The sequence below is a fragment of the Hyperoodon ampullatus genome, assembly GCF_949752795.1.
Source record: "Hyperoodon ampullatus genome assembly, chromosome: 5".
NCBI lineage: Eukaryota > Metazoa > Chordata > Mammalia > Artiodactyla > Ziphiidae > Hyperoodon > Hyperoodon ampullatus.
In genome coordinates this window covers 75,286,172-75,303,831 of record NC_136918.1, presented here as the reverse complement: position 1 = coordinate 75,303,831, position 17,660 = coordinate 75,286,172, and the positions used below count along the sequence as shown (strand labels likewise).

Below are 17,660 nucleotides of genomic sequence, written 5' to 3'. Positions count from 1 at the left end.
TCAGAATGGCCATCATCAAAAATTCTAGAAACAATAAATGCTGGAGAGGGTGTAGAGAAAAGGGAACCCTCTTGCACTGCTGGTGGGAATGTGAATTGGTACAGCCACTATGGAGAACAGTATGGAGGTTCCTTAAAAAACTACAAACAGAACTACCATATGACCACTACTGGGCATATACTCTGAGAAAACCATAATTCAAAAAGAGTCATGTACCAAAATGTTCATTGCAGCTCTATTTACAATAGCCAGGACATGGAAGCAACCTAAGTGACCATCATCGGATGAATGGATAAAGAAGATGTGGCACATATATACAATGGAATATTACTCAGCCATAAAAAGAAACGAAATTGAGTTATTTGTAATGAGGTGGATGGACCTAGAGTCTGTCATACAGAGTGAATTAAGTCAGAAAGAGAAAGACAAATACTGTATGCTAACACATATATATGGAATCTAAGGGAAAAAAATGTCATGAAGAACCTAGGGGTAAGACGGGAATAAAGACACAGACCTACTAGAGAATGGACTTGAGAATATGGGAAGGGGGAAGGGTAAGCTGTGACAAAGTGAGAGAGTGGCATGGACATATATACACTACCAAATGCAAAATAGCTAGTGGGAAGCAGCCACATAGCACAGGGATATCAGCTTGGTGCTTTGTGACCACCTAGAGGGGTGGGATAGAGAGAGTGGGAAGGAGGGAGATGCAAGAGGAAAGAGATATGGGAACATATGTATATGTATAACTGAGTCACTTTGTTATAAAACAGAAACTAACATACCATTGTAAAGCAATTATACTCCAATAAATATGTAAAAAAATAAAATAAAAAAATAAAATAGATAAACAACAAGTACCTACTGTACAGCACAGGGGACCATATTCAATTTCCTGTAATAAACCATAATGGAAAAGAACATGAAAAAGGATATGTGTGTGTGTATATATATATATATATATATATATATATATATAGCTCAAACACTTTGTTGTACACCTAATAGTACAACATTGTAAATCAACTATACTTCAATAAAAATGTAAAAAAAAAATCTACAGTGGATTTGATGTTGATCATGAAGCCCATTAAGAAGTCCATTCATTCATTCTTTCATGCATTCACTCATTTGAGTAGTATTCCATTTATTCATTAACTATCTATCTATTGAATAGTTATCTATTCATTACACATATTGCTTACTATGGCCCTGGCACATAGACATTGAAGCTCATGTCCTTGTTTTGGGTTAGAAAAAACCACCAGCTATTTCTGGTGAACAGGGTCTAAGTATTTTAATTCCTTGTCTGTTAAAAACCATGATCCACATGTTTCTATGGGACTGTGAAAGTGCTATTCCTAACCTGAGGCCAAGTCACTTACATGAACACTGTTCAGAAATTGCCTTGAAAAGAGAAATAAGACTCTAAGTCTTAGAAAAAATCCCATTAAGTACCAAATTTATTCATAAAATACATGGTTATTTGCTGTGGACAAGTTTCCACTGTCATGGGTCTATTGAAGACTCTTTGTGGTCATTCCTAGGGAGTGACATAAACATGGGGCCTGAAATGGCATCATCTGGGACTCAGAGCTGTCGGATCTTGGGCCCATGCAGACCTATTGCATCACAGTAAAAATTTAAACAAGATTCTCTGGTGATTTGTATACACAGGGAAGTCTGAGAGGTGTTGGATTGGGTGCCCCAGACCCGCTTCAGGAAGACCACCTCTAGGTGGATAAGTCCCTTTTTCAGTGGAGGGACCATTCTCAGCAGGGAGGAATTATGGATGACAACTGCAAAAACAGCATGGTTTTTTTTTTTTTATTTTAAACATGCAAAATACAGTCCATGCATCTGCCATTTTAAAAAGTCTCTCATCCTGTAGCAGATAAAACCAAATATGTTTTGGCTATCAACGTTCAAGAAATGTTTCAAAATGCTTTACAGTGTAAAGATAATAAGAAATTTAGCAAAATTTCAACAAACCTGTATAAAAAACAGATACAGATAACATTTTATATCAAGGCGACATGCTGTAATGTAAAGAGTAAGTTATAATTATCTGTGTTTCTTTGTAAAAAGTCTTTAACAATACAAGGGCTTAGCAGATCCAGGCCTCAGGGCTACACATGCAAAAAAAATTGTTAGTTAAAAATCACCAAAACGTGCTATTTTTAAATGTGTACCTTTGTGTCTTTTTAGGTACAGGATAATAGAAGTATTAAGTATCAGCAGGAATAGTATTTGAGGACTCTGTAAAAGTGTGTAGACTTCATGGAGCCAGTGTCCGGGAAGAGTCATACATTTCTGATGAACATTTTGGCTTAATCCCTTTGCCATTGTAATAGTCCACGACTTGGTTTGGGACTTCAGCCAACACGCTCTTTGCCAGGGCAGCTGGAGATGCCTACAGGGAAGAAGAAATCACAGTGACTTTGGCCAAGGGAATCTGACCCAAATCAGCCCAAAAGACTTGAGTCCTGCTCTAAGCAGCTGGTCCCATTCATTCATTCATTCATTCATTCATTCATCATTCATTCTGTACTTGTCAGCGTATACTCCAAGCAAGAGTTGTCAGATTGTTGGAAAATGAACCTTTAATTTCATAATTACATTTTTTATGTCTGTCTCAAAATATAAAACTATTCACACCTGAGGATGGGTGAACACTGGATGGCAGAAAGAATTGCCTTGCAGTTTTGTGTCTGATTTACATTCAAATCCATACACCTATTTATGTTCCAGGTACTATGCTAGCGTTTATAGGGTCTATGATTCTTGCCATTAGGAAGTTACAGTCATGTGAGGGGGGCCTGGTGGGGCCGAAATTAACCCTCCTATGAGGCAGAACATGATACATCCCACAGACCAGCAGATCACATCAATGGGAGCTTGTTAGAAATGTAAAATCTTAGACCTATCCCAGAGCTAATGAATCAGAATCTGTATTTTAACTTGATGCCTAGGTGATTCCTGTGCATATTGAAATTTGAGAAACACTGCTTTAGGGAGTCACAGACACTGTGTGACCAGAGCACAAAAAACCAAGACTAAGCCATCTTGGAGGAAATCACAGCAGGCTTCCAAGAAGAGATGGCATTTACATTGGGCATATTTTAAAACAGGGAGAAGGAGAGGATTGGCATTTGATCATTCTAGGGACAGTGATTCATCTGATGGGGCTCTAAAGGAAGTGCGTGTGTGTGTGTGTGTGTGTGTGTGTGTGTGTTGGGGATGCAGGATTGGTGGGGCATTCAGTTGGAAAATGACCTTGTGGCCAGGTGACGGAGAGTCTTGATTAGTCTGTGCTAATTTATGTAGCCTTTCTTGTATCAGCATTATGGACTCACTGCGGGCCTTGGGGCAGAGGAAGGTAGAGGTTGATATTCTGCATGGACTCTGGACTCATGCAGAGCTGGGCCTGACCTCTGACCCTGGCACTCACTACTAACTCCCCAGCCACTGGGCAAGTAAGATTGCCTGAACCTCATTGTTAGCAATTACTGAAGAGGTTGAAAATTTGAAGCAGAGAGAAATGTTTGAGGTCCCTCTGGAGAAGTCCTGAAGGAAAGGGGGCTGGTCTACATGCCAGATGACCAGGTTTCTAGCTCTTTCTTTCCTATGTGGCTTGTCACTCAGCCATTCAACTTTGCTAAGCCCCGATATTCTGAGACAAGAAAGGAAAGAACAGGAATTCATTCTATCTCAGAGTTTTTTGGAGGCTCAAAATGTAAGAGACACGTACCTTAAAAACAATCTGAAAACACTGTGAGGAGTGTTTCTAAAGCGACTGCTCACATTTTGAAGGTGCCATAGTATGTTGGACATTGGTATCCATGAATGCTCTTTTAATTTATAAATAACTGCTCAGGGTCATGTGTTAGATCACGGTCCACTTTTACACTGGGGAAGACACAATAGTCATTTCCTCCCTTTTCTCTCTGGTCATTGCTCACACAAAGTTTAGAAAGATAAAGACTTGACTTCCCAGTCTCCCTGGCATCTAGGGATGGCCATGTGATCCAATTTCATTGTATGAGACCCAAGTGGGAGTTTCCTGAGGGGTGTTTCTTGGAGCTCTTTAACGGACATCACTGGCTCTGTTTCTCTTTCTTCTTCTTTTTTTCCTTTAACTAGAATATGATTCCTAGGGCTATGGCAACCATTTTATCATTGTGAGGGAATAACAAAAAGAATCTCTAAGTGCTGGTCCTGACACTATTGAATCATTGAAAAAACTAATGTCAGCAGCCACCAGCCCCTAACATCTAGCTACACGAGAAAAGTATATTTGTACTTATATAATCCAGGGTTTCTCAATTTTGGCACTATTGCTATTTTGATATATTGGATATATTTGATAATTCTTTGTGTGGGGACTGCCCTCTGCATCATAGGATGCTTACTAGCATCCCTGGCCTTTACCCACTGGATGCAAGTAGCCATCAAAAATGTCTCTAGACATTGCCAAATGTCCCCTGGGGAGAAAAATCATCCTTGGTTAAGAACCACTCATGTAATCCGCTGTGAGATGGATTTGCTGTTATTCAAAGACAAAAATATTCCTGAACAGTATGTCAAGCAGAACTTGCTCGGGTGATAAAAGTATTCTGTATTTACACTGTCCAATGTGGTAGTTACCAGACACTTGCTGCCACTGAGCCCTTGCAATGTGGTTAGTGTGACTAAAAACTGATTTTTAAATTTAATTTTAATGAATTTAAATTTAAATAACAACATGTGGCTCTTTGTTACTGTGTTGGACAGCACAGTTCCCAATGATGCTCCCGCCCTTTGCATATCTGTGCTGGTGGTTCTGGGGAGCAGAGAGGGCCTGGAGTTCCATTAACTTGGAATAAGGCAGAAAAAATATGAAAGTAGCTGGCAAGAACAGTAATAAAAGTCACATTTATTAACTACCTACATGCCCCAGGCGCTGTGCTGAGCGTTATATAAGCCCCACCTCTAATCTTCCAATGTGTGTGTTATTTGCCCCGTTTTACAGATGAAAGTCTGTGACACAGAGAGGTTAAGTAACTTGCCCCAAGCCACACAGTTCAGAGCCTCTGCCCTGTCCGAAGCTCTGAGTTACCATGCAGAGCAGAAAAAGAGAGGCGATTCATGGGTTCCTGGCTGTATGAAATGATATCAGTGCCTCACCTTGAGTTTTATTTATGGTTTATTGAATTCAGAATAGATTAGTTTGGAGAATGAAACGGTTCTCAGTATCTAATTTGAGGTTCAGGAAGCTGAGGCGGGTGCTAAACTCCTCGTGCTCTGCTCTAGTGGACCACAGGGAGCCGGGAGCCTAGAGCGGAGGGGCAGTGAGTGCGCCCCCTTCCTCGCCCTGATCAGGCACTTCTTTGTTGCGGGTGCCCCTCACCTCCCTGCCCACACCCCAAGGTCTGTCCTCCTCATGTCCCAGCTCCAGCCGCTTCTCTGAAGTTTTGTAGCCACAGGGTGGCCTACCTCAATCGCCCACAGATCGCTTGGTGTGAGAGTTTTCTGCGGACACCTGTGTCCCAACCGGGCAGTTCTCCAGTAAATTCCTGGAGGCTGGGCCCCATGGCTCCTCCTCTCACTGTGGTGCAAGTGCTAGCACACAGCAGGCACTCTGTGGGTGTGTGAGGGAGAGCAGGGGCTGGGTGGAGGCTGCAACAGTGCATGGCCCCATGGCATGTGTGTGTGTGTGTGTAGGGGGTGGGGAGAGGGTGGTTTGGAGAAGCTCTTGGACCCCTCTTCACTCAGGCAATGCTGTGGGTGGTGGTCAGTCCTGTGGTACTTCTGTCCAGCTGACAAGACGGGGCGCGACATCACAGTCTGGAAGAACACCCTCCCACCATGTTGGGCACCATGTGAGCAAGTGGTTTCACTGATGAACACAACTGTGGGCGATTCAGCTCCAGAGCACCCCAACTTGAAGAGGATGCCCCACCTTGCTGTCCTGTGCAGACAACTTGGGGGCTTGGAAACCTCTCCTTGGGCAAGTTGAAGATGGGTTATGGTAGCAGAGTTGCCTGCTGTGAGTCACCCAGGCTCACTGCCCACACACTTGTGGGAGCTTTCACTGGGGCATGGAATGAAAGAATACAGGGGGCTGTCTGTGACACAGTGCGGGGGGCTCTGCAGGGCTCTTCAGGGCCACCGCCATCCCAGAGGGAAACTTTGTATGAATCAGAAAAGATTTTTTTTTAAACCCTGTGGGTCATGAACCAGTTTTGATTCTGCCTTAGCAAACTTATTCCAGCATTTTCTCCTACTGACCACAAACAACTGTTTAATATCATCCTTTAAACTAACTTTGTTATCTTGCTGGTTCCCTCATTAATGAATTGAATAAATCTTTGATGCTACTTACTGTACATTTATACAGGATTTAAGTTCCTATAATTTTGAAAATATACTTTGCCAAGGCAAACACAGACCTCTGCCAGGGCACATGGCTTGACAAGGAGAACGAAGGACGAATTTCAGCTCCTCTTTGCTACTTCAGCCAGGCAACCTTGAGCAGGGAACAACCTGCCCAACTGTACATGGCAGTCCTGGGTACACTGGAGACCCTAAATTCTGTGGATGAGGCCAAGCTCCAATGAAATGTTGGCTACATAGTTAGCATGACTCCTCATCAATGACTCAGGTTACACTTCTTTCTCCAGCAAGTCAAGCTCTACATGTCCTGGGTGGGAGTCGGCCTGGCCCAGGCAGGGACAGCTGGCATTGCTTCACTATGAACACTGATGGAAAAATGGCGGGGGGGCTTCTGCTCTCCCAGGGGAAGCCCTCGAGATATACGTACGTGTTTGAAGTTCCTGAAGGGCACGAACTGGACGATGTCGCGAAGGACGGGCTCTCCCTTGGGCGACCTCAGAATCCCGTCGTCGCCATCCAGCATCTGCATGTCACTGAAGTCTGCGTTGCCCACTCCCACGATGATGACCGACATGGGGAGGTGGGAGGCATGGACGATGGCCTCCCTCGTGTCGGCCATGTCTGTGATGACCCCGTCAGTCAGGATCAGCAGGATGAAGTATTGCTGCCATCGGTGGGATACCAGGAGACGATGGGGATGGAGAGGTGGGAGAGACAAGGACAAAGCCAGTTACACACTCCGGTGGCTCCGGTGCATAATGACCACAGCAAGTGACAACTGACTTTTCCTGAGTGCCCGTGTTGACAACCCTGAACACTGAAGACTTAGGATGAATGGAGCTTAAACGCAGGCACAGTAATTGCAGGTTAATTCTAATAATCACCTTAGTGATGGTTACAAGGCACAGGGTGTAGACAGAGCAGTAGAAGAGTCAGGGGGGCTGGCTTCGAAGGCTCTTGCCCTGAGATGCTGGGCATTTTTTTTTTTTTTTTTTGCGGTACATGGGCCTCTCACTGCTGTGGCCTCTCCCGTTGCGGAGCACAGGCTCCGGACGCGCAGGCTCAGAGGCCATGGCTCACGGGCCCAGCTGCTCCGCAGCATGTGGGATCTTCCCGGACTGGGGCACGAAGCCATGTCCCCTGCATCGGCAGGTGGACTCTCAACCACTGCGCCATCAGGGAAGCCCAAAGATGCTGGGAATTTTCCCTTAACACTTCTGGGTCTCAGCCTCTTCATCTCTCAAATGAGGGATGGGGCTAGATCATTCGTAGGGTCCTCTTCAGCTTGGAGATTTGCAAGAGTCTAAAGACGAGCTGCCTAATATTTACAATAGCCACGAGCTCCATGTAACTATGGTGCCCTTGAAATGTGGCGAAAGCAATGGAGAAACAGAATTTTTCATTTTATTTCATTTGAATGAATTTAAATTTAACTTTAAAAAGTAGATACCCGATTGAGTTATTGGAAATCTTTTAAGTACGTTTGGAGCAACTATAAATATGTGAATCCACTTTCTCAATTATCAATTTATAAAACCTATATAAGGATCAAGTATTTTCTATGGTAGTTTAGCATCCAAATTGAGATGATGTGAGTATAAAATACACACTGGGTTTTGAAGACTTAGTACAAAAAAAAAGAATGTATAATATTTTATTAATAATTTTTTATTTGGAATACCTCTTAAGATGATAATGTTTTAGTTATACTGGGTTAAATAAAATATATTATTAACATTAATTTCCCTGCTTCTATTCACCTTTTAAAATGTGGTTACTGGAGAATTTAAAATCTCTGCATGCCTCCCATTGTATTTCTAGTGGATGGCACTGCACTAAAGCCCTGCTAGAAAAGGCAAGGGTCACAGTCTCTCCCTCTGAAGGCTGTGTGCCCTGGACTAGTGAGTGGCCTGCAGGTGGCTGCCCTTCTCCAAGGATGTGGGCAGAAGACTCTTCCTGCTCTAAGTCCTGGTTGGACAGGCTGGTGGGTGACTCATCTGAGATGGAGATTAGAGAGAAGGCTCCATGCTCATCAGCACAGGAAGGGCTTGGGAAGGGCTACGGGGTCTGGAGAGGGAAGGCCCAGTGGAGGACATCACTGTCCTTAGTTGTTAGAGGCATCATGACAGCCTCTCAGGTGAGAGGGGAGGGAAGGAGGTCACTGAGATGCTGCTTATGCCAAACCCAAAAGAATTTCTAATGTAATCTTTGCAATATGTTCTACATCTACAGGGAATAAATGTGGGATGATGAAACCATTCCAAGTTGCCACATTTCAAAGGAGAAACGCTAGGTAGAATAATCACATGTTGAAAACATCTGGTTTTGAGAATCACACTTAGAAAGCTGCATATAGGCTGGCAGTGCTAAAGAGTTCCCATTTTTCTCTGTGAGTTTGAAAAAAATGTTTTTAAACAAAACAACTCAGTCAAACATACAATTAGAGAGAAGAGAAATTCACACTGTGATGAAGACAGTCACATGTCCTGAATGCTTTCCATACAGTTTAATATAAAGATTAATTCTGGGGCCTCCCTGGTGGCGCAGTGGTTGAGAGTCCGCCTGCCGATGCAGGGGATACGGGTTCGTGCCCCGGTCTGGGAGGATCCCATATGCCGCGGAGCGGCTGGGCCCGTGAGCCATGGCTGCTGAGCCTGCGCGTCCGGAGCCTGTGCTCCGCAACGGGAGAGGCCACAACAGTGAGAGGCCCGCGTACCACAAAAAAAAAAAAAAAAAAAAAAAAAAAAGATTAATTCTGGGGCTTCCCTGGTGGCGCAGTGGTTAAGAATTTGCCTGCCAATGCAGGGGACACAGGTTCGAGCCCTGGCCCGGGAAGATCCCACATGCCGTGGAGCAACTAAGCCCGTGCACCACAACTACTGAGCTTGAGCTCTAGAGCCCACAAGCCACAACTACTGAGCCCACATGCCACAACTACTGAAGCCTATGTGCCTAAAGCCTGTGCTCTGCAACAAGAGAAGCCACGACAACAAGAAGCCTGTGCATCTCAACGAAGAGTAGCCCCCACTCACCGCAACTAGAGAAGGCCCGTGCACAGCAACAAAGACCCAATGCAGACAAAAATAAATAAATAAGTAAACAAACATACATATATATATATATATATATATATATATATATAAAAGACTAATTCTGTTCCATGTCCACTAACTACCCAACCCTAGTTCTAGTTGATCAATTTTCAAATTCATTCGAGTTGTCAATTTTCATCCATACCTACGCTTTTTAAGTCTTATACATTCACAGAGAAGGTGACCTGGGAGTTTGAAGGAAGGTTTCAGTTGGGTGAAGTGATGGAGGAGCTAGGGAGTTGCAAGGAGAAGGCAGCTTGGAGAAGGCAGAAGGAGGCAGCTTGGTGGCCTGGGGATGGAGGGAAGCAGTGTAGGAAACCAGAAATGACTCCTCCCAGGGTGTGCCTTGGAGGCCATGGCAGATGCCACACCTGGATGGAGACTCATCCTGATTCCTGAGCAGGTGGGCTCATGAGTGAATCACCCTTCTGTGCTCTCATCGTCCACTCCCCACCCTCCCCTAACTCCTGTCTGATCCAATCTTCATGGTCCAGGGCACGGATCTCCCCTACCTGCCCCCTACAATACCCCAGGAGCAAACAACCTGACAGTCACACGACCACATCAAGAAAGTTTAGAGTTGTTGTGGTCTAGAGTGGGCGTTGGCAAAATATTTTCTGTAAAGGGGCTATAATAAATACTTTAGGCTCTGCGGGCCATAATGATGTCTGTGGCAATGACAAAACTCTGCCTGTTAGAATGAAAACAGCCATAGACAGTGCTTGATAGGAATGTGCATGGCTGTGTTCGGATAAAACTTTATTGATGGACACAAGTTTGAATGTCATATAATTATTTATTTATTTATTTATTTTTTTGGCGGTATGCGGGCCTCTCACTGCTGTGGCCTCTCCCGTTGCGGAGCACAGGCTCCGGACACGCAGGCTCAGCGGCCATGGCCCACAGGCCCAGCCGCTCCGCGGCATGTGGGATCTTCCCGGACCAGGGCACGAACCCGTGTCCCCTGCATCGGCAGGCGGATTCTCAACCACTGCGCCACCAGGGAAGCCCTGAATGTCATATAATTTTTGTGTGCTATGAAATATTATTCTCCTTTTGATTTTTTCCAACCATTTAAAAATGAAAAAGCCATTCTCATCTAGCAAGCCACTGAAAAACAGGTTGCAGAATGTGGCTGGCTTTTCATTTAGAGCAGGGGTTCTTAACCTAGGCTTGTGGACTGTTGAGTTGAAAGAATTCAGGCAGTCTGTGCAGCTGGGGTAAATTAAAGTTTTATTTTCACTAACCTCTATCTAAAACTTATCATTTTTTTCAATTCTAAACATAATCAACAAATAAAATTGGTTTTAACTGTACTTGTGACTGTGTCACTAATAGAAATCACAGAATACTTTCTTGTTATCTTACAGTGTTTGCAAATATCTCAATGTGTCATTTACATTCAACACTGCTTAGAAATTACAGAATTATTAGGCCAGCCACAAATTCTCATAATTTAATTTTATTACTATATTTATGATGCTTCTATGTCACATTTAAAGATATTTTGCTAACTGCATTTCAATATAATTGGTTTATTTTATAACATATATTTTATTTTGTGCATTTAAAGGTCCTTCTGAGGAGGGGTCCATGGGCTTCACCAGCTGCTAATGGTGTCCATGGAACAAAAATGGTTAAGAAGCTCTGGTCTGAAGAGACTGTCAAGATTCTAGAAGCTGATCCTTCCAGGTTTAATCTAGCTAAAGGTAATAGGCTTCAGACTGTTGGATCAAAACCCTGATGGAAATTTCCAATAAAGGTCACAGTAACAGTTGCTTCCAAAGTCAGGCTAGGAAAGTGCTCATGGGTGAAATATTATAGTCTTTGAATGTACTTGAGGTCCTGCTTACATAAGGAGAGGACTTTTTTTTCTTTCTAGAAGAGTTCCACAAAACTGAGGAGAAAATCCTACAGCCACAGACTTCCTGGCACCACTTGCGTTCAAGGTTCAAGGTTAGGAACCTTAGCAATCAGTGATAACAAGGGGCCCTGGACCACACACTGTTCAAAAGATAATGGAAACTGCTGGGGGAAAGCATCAGTGTTCCTGGCCTATAGGAGTGAGTTTATTTGGGGAGATGTGGATTAGATGCTTCCGGTACTGTTTCCTGACCTGTCCTTTCAGAGCAGACCCATCTGTCCCTGGAGGAGTGAGTAATAGCCAAAACCTCATGCTGGTTTGTATTAGTCCAGAACTCAGACCTATGTCAGATTCTCTTTACTCCTATGAGTCCTGGTACCCCAGATGATTCAAATTGGGCTCCGGGGAGCCCTAGGGATGTCTTGGATGCTCTTGGGGATAAAGGGAGTCAAAGAGAATAGACAAGTTTGGACCCCATCCTTCAGCCCATATTTAGCAAAAATAGTCTGTTTTCTTAAAACCTATTTCATGTCTTTGGTTTCTGAGCAAGGTATTATTTGAAGTATTTGAACTTGAAGCCCTGGTGATGAAAAAAAAAAGGATAAAAATAAAATGAAATACTGATCCTGTCCAACCCTATGCCTAAATCTTGCATCTGAGAGGATTCAGATTTGCTTCAAGGCCTCTGTGGGTTTGGCAAGATGGAGATGCTATTGATTTTACAGATGTGGTCTTCACAGGGGTGTTGGGGAGCAAAGTTTGGGTGGTACAGGTGGAAGGGCCAATGGGAGGAGAGATGGAGGCAGTGAATATGGGCAGTTCTTTCAATGAATTTTGCTGCAAAAGAGAGTAAAATAAGGGACAGCACCTAAAGGGTAAAGTGGTGTTGAGAGAGAGTTTTGAACCTAAACAAGAGATATTGTAACATGCTTTATTTGCTAATAGGAATGAGTCTTCAGTAGAAAGGGAAAAATAGGTGATGAGGAGAGAAAGGGAATATAAGTATGAGGTCAGGGTCCCTAATAGTTGGGAGGTGTGTGCTGCAGTGCACAGAGCAGAGGTCGCCATGAGACAGGAGTGTGGTCCAGCCCATCCTAACACGCGAGAAGCTGAGAACACAGGCACAGGGCAAGGGGGTCAGAGGAGATCACATAAGAAGGTGAGGGAGCAGCATATCATGTTCTCCATGCAAATCCAGTGTCTGGGAACCCAGGATAGAGTCACAGAGAAAATTTCAGACACAGCAATATTCTGCGAAATCTGAGAAAAGGTCATAAAGCTAAGAAAGGATATAGGACAAAATGACGGTATTGAAACATGATGCATAGAAAATCTATTACAGCAATATATTTAAGTCTAATATATTAGGGGAAAAAAACTAACTCTATTTGGCCTTGTAACCTTGGTTTGCATTTTTCTTAAGAAAACTACTCATAGGACCTGAAATAAACCTTCACTGTGATGTTGTGTGTTACTTCACTTGACCACCAGGCGGAAGAATAACCCATTGTTTTACTTCACTTCCATCTGTAGTCTGGGTACACTGGAAAGCAAGCTTAGTTTTGGACAGTTGTTTTTTTTTTCCTTCCTAGGAACTGAAGGAGAGTATGAGTATTATGAGGATGACCTACACTCCAGTGAATATAGTGGCTTTCCCTGTTGAAAGCCTTCTGTGTTCAGGTAACATTGCAGACATTTGAGTTGTGTCATCTCTAAACCTCATATTAATCCAGCAGAGATAGGCATGATTATCCCCATTTTTCAGGTGAGGAGACTGAGGACAGGGGGAAGGTTAAGTCACTTCTTCAAACTCACACAGGTAGAAATGCAAATTTATTGTCAGATTGGGATGGGTGCTATGGCCAGTATCCAGGTGAGGATAGGTAAATGCCCATTAGCAGGCAGACCACCCCTCTCCTTACCGATGCCTCCTTAGTGTTGGTCTCCTCTGATGCTGACTTGGCGACCTTCTGGATGATGGGAGCGATGTTGGTGGGGCCATAGAGCTGGAGTTTGGGAAGGCAGCTCTGGTAGGCTTCCACAACTCCTTGAATCCCTGAGGAATTGACAAAAATCAATAGCTAAATAGTCCCCCTAAATAAATATATAATCAAACACACACACACAAATGAAGCATTAACTTCCCCCAAATAGTCCTTATCAATAGCACATTTATGTTCTTAAGATAAAAAAGAAAATACCACATCTGGGCTGGTATTTCTGCCTCCACTCCCACTAAAATCATTTTCTTTATTCATTTTACTTATTTTTTTTTTGAAATTGACTTGGGAAGAATTTATTAATGAATAATTGTGTTTGCTACAGAATACAAACAAGCTTTTTATGACAAAGAGAATATTCTAGACCCATTAAAAAATGTCAGTTACAAACCTATGTATTCCCAAATCTTTTTCTACACTTTCAAAAATAAGGGATTCATATTGGGAATATTTTGCAACCCTACAACTTAAAACTCAGAGAGAAATCATTTTGCTCTAAAATCGTTTTCTTTAAAGGTTCAAATCAAAAGCGATCATTTCCACCAATGTCTCCCTTATGTCTCACCTTACACAATAGATTTCATTAGATCCTCCTATTGTAATGAAGCCAACATTGTACCCATTTTACAGTTAAGAAACTGAGGCCCAGAGAGGTTTGCTGCAGACTCAGGATTCACACCCAGGTGTGTCTGGCTCTAAGGGCCATGCTCACAGCTTTAACATCCCTCTCATTTTCACACCATTTCACACCATCCTGTTGACTCCAGTATAACCACCCCAGGCCACCTATGTGAGTGATGTGTACCCACAACCGTCTCTCCAGATGTTAAAGTCCTTGTGGGTAGGAATTGTGACTTTCTTTCTCATGAGCTCGAGGCAGGTCGGGCACATGGTAGCTGCTCCCCAAATGTGTGATGAATGAGCAAAATGACGGTCACAGTCATCTGCCGGGGACTGTAGTACAAGTGTGTGACGTCCATCACCACGGGCACCCCTCATTTAAGGGGGGCTTCCATCCAAGAGATCATGACGGGTGGGCTCTGCTGGAAGAGGCAGTCCTGCTAGTGTAGCTCCTCCCAGCATAAGTCTTGGCTGCACACTGAATGTTCTAACTGTGATCCCACAGAGACAGTCCCATTACCAATGATTTTTGTTCAAATGGTCCTCTCTGTGTCTGTGCCTGTGTTACCTCTCTCTTCCCCTGTTTCATCTCATCCTCCTGTACCCCTTTCTACCCTGAAACAGCACACTGGTCCTGTTTTAAGCCAGAGAGACCCACAAAGCCCCTCCTGTGATTGTTTTCCTGTCACATCCGGCCAACCAGATTTTGGGCATCTTGGATGAGCAAGTTGTGTTCTGTTCTGCCTTTATACACATGCATGTAACAAAATGTGTATGAAAATGACTGAAAATGCTTCATTCTCTTTGTCCTGCCCCAAAGTCTGCCATTCTAAAGACAGGTGCCAAAAATCATTACATAGCCTGGTTTTGAAGTTAAGTGATGTGGAACAGAAGCTCTTTATCTGTTTTGGTTTTTGAGGTTTTGCCTAAGATAAGCAAGTCTGAGTTCTCTTCCAAAAATACCAGGCAGGTGAATTCTAAGATGTGAAATGGGTTAACACTGGATATGTCCTTCATTCTGCTTTGATGGAAAACCATTCTTACAGTTGAAGAGTGGGAATGGTTTGAGATGAGGGAAGCCTAAACTGTAATAAACTTGGCGTGAGGGATGGTGAGAGGGAATAAGGGCAGAATGGAGATCTGGTCTCATAGGTTGTTGCGTGCAGACCCAGGGATATTGATGTCATGTTCTTGGACAGTTAGTGCCAAATTTGTGAAAGAAACTGCGGGATGTGCTACATCACCCACAGGATCTGAATTAACCCTGTTCAGCCCCTTCCTCCTCTACAGGAAGGAGGAGAGACACAGACATTTCCACTAGCCCACTGCAAAAATGTCTTACCATTTTCATAGTAACAGGTGTACTTGGCTCTATTTATTATTTAGAAATCAGGAAAAATGATTCTAGGATACAATTTATCATCACAGTCATCATCATTATTTTGTGGAATGTCTTGGGGAATTTCTAGCTGGAAATAACATAATACAGACCAAAGCCTTTGAGAAGGCTCTTTCTGGCACAATACTATGAAGTGACTTGTTTGAAGTTGCTGCGGGCATATCCTTTGCCAACATGCTGAAATTGTCACATGATCTCCACGCTTCCCCCTTTCCTTATTACTTCACAGAGAGGAAGTTGTGCAAAATAAATATTTGATGACAACTTGGAAAGGAGAAAGAGGGGTACCTCATCACTGCCCATCAGGTGACCCTTCCCTCAAAATTTTTTTTTTTTTTGGCCAGAAGAATCCAGAATTGGAATCAATATTCTTGCTCTAAGCTCAAGGTCTCTTCTGCATTCTGTCTTTTCCAGCTCTTACATCTCTGCTCTGTTGTGGCCTTCAGAGTAGTGTGTTTATTTGGGTCCAGCCAGCCTACTTCTCCTCTGTGGACAATCATCACTGACATATTGCATCAAGAGAGAGAAACTAAAATGGGAAAAGTACGAAGGGAAGGGCTGTGAAACACTGACTTCCTTTCACGTTGTGATTTACCTGCACATTCTGGGTTGTCTTCATTAAAGTTGATTGCGAAGTCGTGAGATACCTGGACACCAATTAAAATTTACAAAAGGAAAAAAGGAGAATGACAACATTAATCCAGTAAGGAGGCACTGGGGCTTAGAGTTTGCCAACAGATGCTCATTACATTCATTATGTGTCAAGCAGCAGGAACCATTTTAAGCCTTTACACAATCACTCTGAGATGGGGGGTGGATTCTAAGCTCCCTGTGGAGTTGAGGTGACAGGGAGATTTTTCTAGAATCAGATAAATGCTGGCAGGAGGGGGAGAATAAGGCATATGAAAAAAAAATCCAAGAAAATATTTCATAAAAATGTAACTCCAAATAGCTTCCTGATAGAAGTGGCCACAGACCAGAGACATATTTGGTTGAGTTCTATTTGGACCCAGTGATTAAAAAGTGATAACTCAATAACCTAAGCTGTCTGCTTGACATGGCCATGGTTACAAAGGCTCCAGCAAAGCTGTTGACATTTAAGACTCATTCTAACATAATATACAGAGCTGCCAGGCAGGAGGATTTTCACATACATACAGGTAAAAATAGACTCTTGCTTTTGGAAAAGTAATGAAGTAATAATTACAACACAAATTCCTCTACCTGGCAGGACATATGTACAAGGTCAAATAATATGTGGTTTATTTTTTTTCTTTCTAAAACCTGATAAAATTAAGGGGTGTCCTGGCATCTAGACATTTGTATTGGGTCACTTGGAATTTTACTGAGACTTCCATTTCAAAGGCTGTTTCCCACAGGACTGACTCTCTGGGGCCTAGAAAATAGGTCATTGTGTTAAAAGACCCCTCTTTTCTCAGTGGGGGTCAGAGCTGATGCTGTTGGTGCCTCGCTCACACTCCCTTGCCCTTGGCTTTTCCAGGCAACTCAACTGACTGCCAACCATCCTGGGTGCTTTATTTACCTTAAGTTTTTCTTGGGCTTCCAGAGCCTGCTTTGCCTGCCCAAGTGACAGGCTAAACATGGTAGGGAATTAATGTCCCCTGGGAGTAATGTCCCCAGGGAGTAGCTCTTCATCATGGGCTGATGGGAGGTGGTGTGTCAATATCCCAGGTCTCTTACCCCTTGGGGTCTGTGTGTGCTCTGCATTGTCTCCCGGGATTCAGCTCTGGCTGTCCATGCTGGTAATGGCTTGTTAGTAAACCCTATGTTGACTTCTCTCCATTTCCCCACTCTCTACTGAGGTTTCCTCCACCTCTCAAATAAACTGCTTGCCTCCAAATCCTTGTCGCAAGGTCCCAGGAGAGCACAAACTAAGGCGGAGGTGCTTGTGGCTCAGTTTCAATGCAAACTGAGATTTTATCCTCAAGAAGTAAGTCATGGTAATTTTGTAAACACTCTAGGGGGCACCTGAGTTGCTGAGACCATCAGGGCCTGTCTAGGGCAGAGGGGAGATGAGGCATGGAAAAGGGTATCTGAATGGCTTTGGGGGAGCAGAGTGAGAATACGTAAGGGGTGACTGTTAGGGCAGCAGTAATAAGTTAGCTGCCAGTCAGAGTGGAGCCAGGGGATCAGGACTTTAGCAAACAGCAAGAAGAAGAAGTTGCTTCAGGAGGGTGACCAGGCAGATGTCAGGCATGAGGACAGGAAGGCCTGGAGCCAGGTATGCTGCACACCTTTGTCCTCAGCCCCACTGGGTCAAGCTGAGACCGGAAGGCTGTCTGGGG

At 43.6% G+C, this 17,660-nt stretch overlaps 1 protein-coding gene across 1 annotated transcript in view; it reads right to left on the bottom strand.

Moving 5' to 3' along the window:
- Positions 1-2,281: 2,281 nt before the first annotated feature.
- The window catches only part of CPNE4 (copine 4), a gene marked incomplete at its 3' end in the record, with an annotated part of 615,561 nt that continues 600,182 nt past the window's right edge, over positions 2,282-17,660 (bottom strand). Inside the window, exons 13-16 of the mRNA XM_079705040.1 lie at positions 15,950-16,001; positions 13,257-13,390; positions 6,806-7,042; positions 2,282-2,416 (exon numbers count right to left, since the gene is read on the bottom strand). Coding sequence (XP_079561166.1) covers positions 2,282-2,416; positions 6,806-7,042; positions 13,257-13,390; positions 15,950-16,001 — 558 coding nt within the window. The remainder of the gene's footprint in view (positions 2,417-6,805; positions 7,043-13,256; positions 13,391-15,949; positions 16,002-17,660) is intronic.